Genomic DNA, 10,000 nt, shown 5'->3' with positions numbered 1-10,000 from the left:
ATGATATTAATTATGAATTATTATTATGAATTATTATTATAATAAAGTCTGTATCTATAGATGTCATTCCATAATTCAATCTAAATGAACGTATCAAACTGGATTATTTTAATATTGTCTGTATCTTACATGCAGGCTCAGGTAAACTACTCACTGTTTCAACTGTCCAGCATCCAGTACAGACAGTAGGTTGTTGTTCTTTTATTTTATTTCATAATGATCATTATGTGAGAAAACAATTGTTATTAATGTGTTTGAATTTCTGTCATTAATAAATATTTTTTTCTTTTTTGTAATGGTAAAAAGAGCAAGAGAGAAATCCCCACAGACTCCCTCCAATGATGCTAACTGGCCTGTCATTGAACACAACGTTGCTCAGCTTCTTCACTGGGACAGGGAGGGGTACAGTGATGGGGGGACTGGGAGGGTACAGTGATGGGGAGACTGGGAGGGTACAGTGATGGGGAGACTGGGAGGGTACAGTGATGGGGGGACAGGGAGGGTACAGTGATGGGGAGGACTGGGAGGGTACAGTGATGGGGGGACAGGGAGGGTACAGTGATGGGGGGACAGGGGAGGGTACAGTGATGGGGGGACAGGGAGGGTACAGCGATGGGGGGACAGGGAGGGTACAGCGATGGGGGGACAGGAGGGGTACAGCGATGGGGGACAGGAGGGGTACAGCGATGGGGGGACTGGGAGGGTACAGCGATGGGGGGACTGGGAGGGTACAGCGATGGGGGGACAGGGAGGGTACAGCGATGGGGGGACAGGAGGGGTACAGCGATGGGGGGACAGGGAGGGGTACAGCGATGGGGGGACAGGGAGGGTACAGTGATGGGGGGACAGGGAGGGGTACAGTGATGGGGAGACTGGGAGGGTACAGTGATGGGGGGACTGGGAGGGGTACAGTGATGGGGGGACTGGGTGCTGCTGACTCATCTGTTGTTAAGTCTGCTAAAAGGGGCAGGGACAATGATTTAATATGAATATGTTGCTAAACGTTTCCCTGAACTGATTAAATGGTGATTAAATGTAGGCTAACACTAGTCTGTAGCTGTATCTTATTTCACTATGGACATTAAGCCAACAGGTTAATACCACTCACAGACTATAGGCTCCTTTCTTGGTGAAACACTGGGTTACATCCTTTCCTTTGTCTTTCCTCTCTCTCTTTTCTCTCTTTCCTTTTTTGAAAACCAGATTTTGATTTACTAGTTAACATTGTGATCACTGTAGTTCTGGAGCATCTACTGACTGCAACTAAACACCGTCACTGATAAGTGCGCTAAGGCAGGACCAAACCATTTCATGCAGATACAGGGGGGTGGTCGGTCAATATGGATGTTTACTTTTTGATCAATGGGGAGATTTAACTTTTACTGCCAAAAACAAGTAAAAACAAAGAGATCATTCATTTTATTATTATCTTTAAAATATATATACTGAATGATGATGGTTTAATAATTTATATTAGTTCTTACCTATCTTTTTGGGCCCCTGACAGTCATGGCCCCTTGGAATTGTCCTAACTTTCCCCCCCTATACGGCGCCCCTGACTACAGAACTACAGTATTACAGAACCAAAGAACTACAGTACTACATAACTACAGTATTACAGAACTACAGTATTACAGAACCAAAGAACTACAGTATTACAGAACTTCAGTATTACAGAACAAAGAACTACAGTACTATAGAACTACAGTACCAAAGAACTACAGAACTACAGTACAAATCCACAGCTTTTTTTAAATTGAACAAGAGTCCGTTCCTGTGGGTGGTTCGTTCTGGATCCACCTGTGTGACTCACGTACAGCACCACCTGAAAGGGGGCTCAGCCTGGGCTAAGATGGACTCTGGTAATAAAAATTAATATCTTGGTGGATCAGATAAAAAGGTATTAAACTGTGTCACAGTGACCTGACATTCCTTGATAAAGTTTCTGTAAATGATCTTCTTCCTACAGGTGTCGACCTTTGACCCTGGGACATGAAGTTCACATGAAGGATTTTATCCTTTTAAACAAGGGTTGTCTCCGACTACCTACATTTCACCCTGGCTGCATCATCCTGACCCACCACCTCCACAGCTCCCTTTCAGATCCACAGTTCTAGATACATCTCCAGTTGTTAGCCGGCCCCGCGTCCCAGCCTTGTCCCGGGTTATTACTGTGTTTTATTCTCTTTTATTCTGTGTTTTGTATGATTTGTTATATTTATCTCATTTATTAGGTCAAGCACAAAACGTACAGACAATAAAAGCTCATATGTTCTGCTCACTGGCTGACCTCTGACCTTTAAACTGAGCACAGCACGACAAACACGTATCAACCATGTAACCCAGAGTATTCAGAGTACTTTATGTGTTTATTGGGGAGGGTTAGATTACAAAAAGGAAGCAGTGCATTAAACTTAGTCCGATACAGAATTCAAAGGAAATTTAAAGAAACACATTTAAAAAGAAACTGCAAGCAATAAAAGTTAATAGTTTTATACCTCAGGAATGAAAACGGACTCTATAAATTAGTTAAAGAAAATAGATTTAGTCTAAGAAATAAAGGAAACTTTTTTGATTATATGGTTAAATCCTCATATTGCATTTTTGGGACAGATATATTGTGATACGACTCACGAAATGTGAAGTTTTGGAGGTTCTGAACCAAACAAACATGTTTTCTTTATTCTGGAAAAATAGATTTGTAAACCAAACTGTAAAAAAAACTATCTGTAAGTTTACAGATGAAAAATCTGTAAATAAACATACTGTTTATTTCCTTTTATTCGCAGATATTTACTGTTATTTAATAGATTGAACTGTTAAATTCAAGTTTAATACTGTTAATACATTTCTAAAATTTGTGACATTAACAGTAAAAAGTATTAGTTGTGTAACTTTAATGTATTAGTTAGTGAACTGACAGATATGTTGTATAATGATGGAAGTTGAATAAATGTTGTTTATCAGTGTATAAGGTAAACTGTCCAAATACAGTTGTTATCAGTGTAAACAGCAATAATTACTGTAATCTCACAGATAATGACTTTTATTACACTTCTATAACTTTTAACATTCACATTAAAATAATAACAATCCAATAATAACAGCACTCTGCTGTAAGTGTAAATCTGATTATTGTATTAAAGCAGAGTTCACCTGGGTTTATAGATCATTGCTTTACACTGTAAAGTGTCCGTTATTTAACTGCTGGAATATTACTGTTACTGTTTCTCTACTGTACTTCATTATAATGCTTTATTCAGATATTGGGATTAATATTGATCTCTTGCAGGAGAGCCACTAAATGAATCCTTTCACTGTAAACCTGCTGAAATGATTGATGTGTGTGTGTGAATGTGTGTGTGTTGTTCTAGGCTCGGTGTGTGTTATGATTGGCCTGTTTCTGATACACACTCTGTCGTTTGATATGATTTGTTTCTTCAGTCACTCCTCCTCTTCCTCACTGTGGCTGTTCTGAGAACAGACAATCTTTGTTCAGGTGTCTCTTTGTTTTTCTGTCTCACACTGACTTCATTGTTCTCAACCAGTTCCCCTCCTCTGTCATATCTCATCTTTTTAATCCCCAAAGTTATTTAATTCACGCGGAAAACAACGACAGAAAACTCCGTTCCCACGATGCCAACTCTCGCGACCACACTCCATAGAGAAACCTGCTCAGTTTGCTGCCTTGCTCGTAGGCACACGCGTGCACGCGGCAGACTTTAACTCGACACCGACAGCGCACGAGCTAACCTGTAATACGGCGGGCACAGCATCAACCAATCACAGTTTGTGTAACCAGATCCCCTTTGCAAACGTGTCAACTTGTTCCCGTAGAACAAACGGAGACGGCGGCGGAGATTAGCGTGAACCAGGTCATAAAAGGTGAGGATCTGTGGGAATGAGGACTCTGCAGGTGAATTACATGATGGCCGAATTCACTACAAGACCCGTCCTGTTCTGTAAATGTCACAGATTTGAACCTCGCACATGTATATTATTTGCTGTGAGCAGAAAAACCTTAAACTGCAACATTTTTCTACGGAGTTTCGTATGATAGCAAATGGTGTGCTAGTGTGTAGCAGCAGAGGTCAGTGGCACTAACACACAGAAACAGGTCGTCAGCTCACCTCAACTCTTCCGGTAATCTTCTACTTCTTCTTCTCCGCTTCAGCCCGAAACACGAAACTAGAGAAGTCACAAGAAAAGAAGAAGAAGAAGAAGAAGAAGAAAGTCGTTCAACTCCTCGCCGTCGGACTCTCTGACGTCACTTCCGCCCGCCTGCGTCATGACGTCTTTAACACGACACATGGGAGGAGCTTAAATGAGGTAGTCCTATTTCTGGCCAATCAGAAGGCGAGACAGGAGGACGGGGGCTGTTACAGAGGACGGGGGGAGGGCTGTTACAGAGGATGGGGGCTCTTACAGGAGGACGGGGGGCTGTTACAGTAGGACGGGGGCTGTTACAGGAGGATGGGGGCTGTTACAGGAGGACGGGGGCTGTTACGTAGGATGGGGGCTGTTACAGGAGGATGGGGGCTGTTACAGGAGGATGGGGGCTCTTACAGGAGGACGGGGGCTGTTACAGTAGGATGGGGGCTGTTACAGAGGACGGGGGCTGTTACAGAGGATGGGGGGCTGTTACGTAGGATGGGGGCTGTTACAGAGGATGGGGGCTGTTACAGGAGGACGGGGGGCTGTTACAGGAGGACGGGGGCTGTTACAGAGGATGGGGGCTGTTACAGGAGGACGGGGGCTCTTACAGGAGGATGGGGGCTCTTACAGGAGGACGGGGGCTCTTACAGGAGGATGGGGGCTGTTACAGGAGGACGGGGGCTGTTACGTAGGATGGGGGCTGTTACAGAGGACGGGGGCTGTTACAGAGGATGGGGGCTGTTACGTAGGATGGGGGCTGTTACAGAGGATGGGGGCTGTTACAGGAGGACGGGGGCTGTTACAGGAGGACGGGGGCTGTTACAGGAGGATGGGGGCTGTTACAGGAGGACGGGGGCTCTTACAGGAGGATGGGGGCTCTTACAGGAGGGGACGGGGGGCTCTTACAGGAGGATGGGGGCTGTTACAGGAGGACTACGGGGGCTGTTACAGGAGGACGGGGGCTCTTACAGGAGGATGGGGGCTGTTACAGGAGGACGGGGGCTCTTACAGGAGGATGGGGGCTGTTACAGGAGGACGGGGGGTGTTACAGGAGGACGGGGGCTGTTACGTAGGATGGGGGGCTGTTACAGAGGACGGGGGGCTGTTACAGGAGGACGGGGGGCTGTTACAGAGGATGGGGGCTGTTACAGGAGGATGGGGGATGGGGGCTGTTACGGAGGATGGGGGCTGTTACGGAGGATGGGGGCTGTTACAGGAGGACGGGGGGAGGAGGGCTGTTACAGAGGACGGGGGCTGTTACAGGAGGACGGGGCTGTTACAGAGGATGGGGGCTGTTACAGGAGGACGGGAGCTGTTACAGAGGACGGGGGCTGTTACAGGAGGACGGGGGCTGTTACAGGAGGACGGGGGCTGTTACAGGAGGGACGGGGGGCTGTTACAGGAGGACGGGGGGCTGTTACGGAGGATGGGGGGCTGTTACGGAGGACGGGGGCTGTTACAGAGGATGGGGGCTGTTACAGGAGGACGGGGGCTGTTACAGGGAGGATGGGGGCTGTTACAGGAGGATGGGGGCTGTTACGGAGGATGGGGGGCTGTTACGGAGGACGGGGAGGGCTGTTACGGAGGATGGGGGGCTGTTACAGGAGGACGGGGGCTGTTACGTAGGATGGGGGCTGTTACAGGAGGACGGGGGCTGTTACAGAGGATGGGGGCTGTTACAGAGGATGGGGGCTGTTACAGGAGGACGGGGGCTGTTACAGAGGATGGGGGCTGTTACAGGAGGACGGGGGCTGTTACGGAGGATGGGGGGCTGTTACAGGAGGACGGGGGCTGTTACAGGGGATGGGGGGCTGTTACAGAGGATGGGGGCTGTTACAGGAGGATGGGGGCTGTTACAGGAGGACGGGGGCTGTTACAGGGGATGGGGGCTGTTACAGGAGGACGGGGGCTGTTACAGAGGATGGGGGCTGTTACAGAGGATGGGGGCTGTTACAGGAGGATGGGGGCTGTTACAGAGGATGGGGGCTGTTAAGGATGGGGGCTGTTACAGAGGATGGGGGCTGTTACAGGAGGACAGAGGATGGGGCTGTTACAGGAGGACGGGGGCTGTTACGGAGGACGGGGGCTGTTACAGAGGATGGGGGCTGTTACAGGAGGACGGGGGCTGTTACAGAGGATGGGGGCTGTTACAGAGATGGGCAAGGATGGGGGCTGTTACAGGAGGACGGGGGCTGTTACAGAGGATGGGGGCTGTTACAGGAGGATGGGGGCTGTTACAGAGGATGGGGGCTGTATACATTGACACATTTTCTTTGTTGTTAAGTTTACTTTGTGTATTTATTTCTACATTTGAATGTCTTTTATTAGTTTCTTTGTATTTCTGACTCAGCTTAATAAAAGGATCAAATATTCCACTCGAGCAACACTTTGTATCAATAAATGAACCACATTGAGTTAGTGGACATTTTATTTACCACTTACTAATAATTAGTATCAAAGTTTCTTTTGGTTATTTAGGCTACTACACGTTATTCACATCAACATAACTCAACAAAATAATGTTTTCAACTCAAACGTTTTATTTAAATCAGTTACATAAGTACAATGTATCACTGATGACGACAGAGGATGTTTTAATCTGTGAAACACATTCAGTGCTATACAAATAAAGTCTGATTGATTTTGGTTGATTGATTTTTAAGACTCTCAGTGCCTCTCTAAGGACTTCAGCATCATTGGGTAACCATGGCAACATGACTGAAACGTCCCAGCATGTTGGCAGCCAATCACAGAGCAGCATCACGCAGTTTCCAATCGTCATTCAGTTTAATGTTTGTCATCATCACTTCACAACAACCACAACAACAGGAAGTCACACACAGGAAACAACCAGAAAAGTATCACAATAAAAGCCTTCCCACTTCCTCCAGGTAATCAGAGAACAGAGATGACTCCTGATTGGAGGAGAGAGTTCAGAGAAAAACAACCAATCAGCTCATCCAATATACTATAATACTGACAGCTGATTGGCTGATTTCCTCTTCAGAGACACAGACATTTATTTTGTTAGATTCAAGAAAGATTCAACAAAAAAGCAAAAATTAATTCTGATATATATAAATATTTCGTAAACATCAACACAGTAACAACATTTATTAATGTTCTCTTATTCGTTAGGAGCAGGAAACAGGAAGTAATGAACTTTGCACCTTCAAAATATATATATTTTTTAAATGAATTTCATACTTTTGTGTCTAAGTCACTAAAACTAAACGAAAAGTTTTGGCCATGATCAAAGCTAATGAAGCTAATGTTGCTAACGTCCACGTCTCCTCTGTTTGCCCCGCCCCCTGTGGTCTTGTGGCCCCGCCCCCTCAGCCGGCCACACGGTAGTTAGCATGAAACTCTGGCTGGATGTCGCAGACACGTCGCAGCAGCTCGCCCAGCACTGCCTCCCGGTTACCACGGTAACTGGCCTGGATACGACCCATCCGCTCAACGGTGTCACGGTCAACCTCCACTGCGCTGTTGCCATGGGAACCGAGGGCCTGGAAAGAAATCAAAACATACAATTTAATGTTTAAATAAAAAAATAAAAACTGAGGAGAAAAGAGTAAAATATCATTATATTGGAAATGAATTAAAAGGAAACAGGAAGGAGAATATTTGGGCAAAAATAGCAAAAGTAACCCACTATTAATGTAATATTATTAATGTGAGTAATATTATTAATATATATGTAATATTATTAATGTGAGTGATATTATTAATATATATGTAATATTATTAATGTGAGTGATATTATTAATATATATGTAATATTATTAATGCGAGTGATATTAATATATATGTAATATTATTAATGTGAGTAATATTATTAATGTGAGTGATATTATTAATATATATGTAATATTATTAATGTGAGTAATATTATTAATATATATGTAATATTATTAATGTGAATGATATTATTAATATATATGTAATATTATTAATGCGAGTGATATTATTAATATATATGTAATATTATTAATGCGAGTGATATTAATATATATGTAATATTATTAATGTGAGTAATATTATTAATGTGAGTGATATTATTAATATATATGTAATATTATTAATGTGAGTAATATTATTTATATATATGTAATATTATTAATGTGAGTTATATTATTAATGTGAGTGATATTATTAATATATATGTAATATTATTAATGTGAGTAATATTATTAATATATATGTAATATTATTAATGTGAGTAATATTATTAATATATATGTAATATTATTAATGTGAGTGATATTATTAATATATATGTAATATTATTAATGTGAGTGATATTATTAATATATATGTAATATTAATGTATTATTAATATATATGTAATATTATTAATGTGAGTAATATTATTAATGTGAGTAATATTATTGATGTGAGTAATATTATTGATGTGAGTGATATTATTACTATATGTAATATTATTAATGTGAGTGATATTATTACTATATGCAATATTAATGTGAGTAATATTATTAATGTGAGTGATATTATTACTATATGCAATATTAATGTGAGTAATATTATTAATGTGAGTGATATTATTACTATATGCAATATTAATGAGTAATATTATTAATGTGAGTGATATTATTACTATATGTAATATTATTAATGTGAGTGATATTATTAATATATATGTAATATTATTAATGCAGTGATATTAATATATATGTAATATTATTAATGTGAGTAATATTATTAATGTGAGTGATATTATTAATATATATGTAATATTATTAATGTGAGTAATATTATTAATATATATGTAATATTATTAATGTGAGTTATATTATTAATGTGAGTGATATTATTAATATATATGTAATATTATTAATGTGAGTAATATTATTAATATATATGTAATATTATTAATGTGAGTTATATTATTAATGTGAGTGATATTATTAATATATATGTAATATTATTAATGTGAGTAATATTATTAATATATATGTAATATTATTAATGTGAGTAATATTATTAATGTGAGTGATATTATTAATATATATGTAATATTATTAATGTGAGTAATATTATTAATATATATGTAATATTATTAATGTGAGTAATATTATTAATATATATGTAATATTATTAATGTGAGTAATATTATTAATATATATGTAATATTATTAATGTGAGTTATATTATTAATGTGAGTGATATTATTAATATATATGTAATATTATTAATGTGAGTAATATTATTAATATATATGTAATATTATTAATGTGAGTAATATTATTAATATATATGTAATATTATTAATGTGAGTGATATTATTAATATATATGTAATATTATTAATGTGAGTGATATTATTAATATATATGTAATATTAATGTATTATTAATATATATGTAATATTATTAATGTGAGTAATATTATTAATGTGAGTAATATTATTGATGTGAGTGATATTATTACTATATGTAATATTATTAATGTGAGTGATATTATTACTATATGCAATATTAATGTGAGTAATATTATTAATGTGAGTGATATTATTACTATATGTAATATTATTAATGTGAGTAATATTATTACTATATGTAATATTATTAATGTGAGTAATATTATTACTATATGTAATATTATTAATGTGAGTAATATTATTAATATATATGTAATATTATTAATGTGAGTGATATTATTAATTTATATGTAATATTAATGTATTATTAATATATATGTAATATTATTAATGTGAGTAATATTATTGATGTGAGTAATATTATTAATATATATGTAATATTATTAATGTGAGTGATATTATTAATATATATGTAATATTAATGTATTATTAATATATATGTAAT

General features: G+C 39.0%; 1 protein-coding gene across 1 annotated transcript in view; it reads right to left on the bottom strand.

Annotated features, from left to right (window-relative positions):
- Positions 1-6,675: 6,675 nt before the first annotated feature.
- The window catches only part of atp6v1g1 (ATPase H+ transporting V1 subunit G1), a 7,952-nt gene continuing 4,627 nt past the window's right edge, over positions 6,676-10,000 (bottom strand). Inside the window, exon 3 of the mRNA XM_051411859.1 lies at positions 6,676-7,664. Coding sequence (XP_051267819.1) covers positions 7,491-7,664 — 174 coding nt within the window. The 3' untranslated portion in view covers positions 6,676-7,490. The remainder of the gene's footprint in view (positions 7,665-10,000) is intronic.

This window comes from Dicentrarchus labrax, unplaced genomic scaffold, assembly GCF_905237075.1.
Source record: "Dicentrarchus labrax unplaced genomic scaffold, dlabrax2021, whole genome shotgun sequence".
NCBI classification, from domain to species: domain Eukaryota; kingdom Metazoa; phylum Chordata; class Actinopteri; family Moronidae; genus Dicentrarchus; species Dicentrarchus labrax.
The sequence above is the reverse complement of the archived record's forward strand: the minus strand, read 5'-3'. Positions and strand labels throughout refer to the sequence as shown.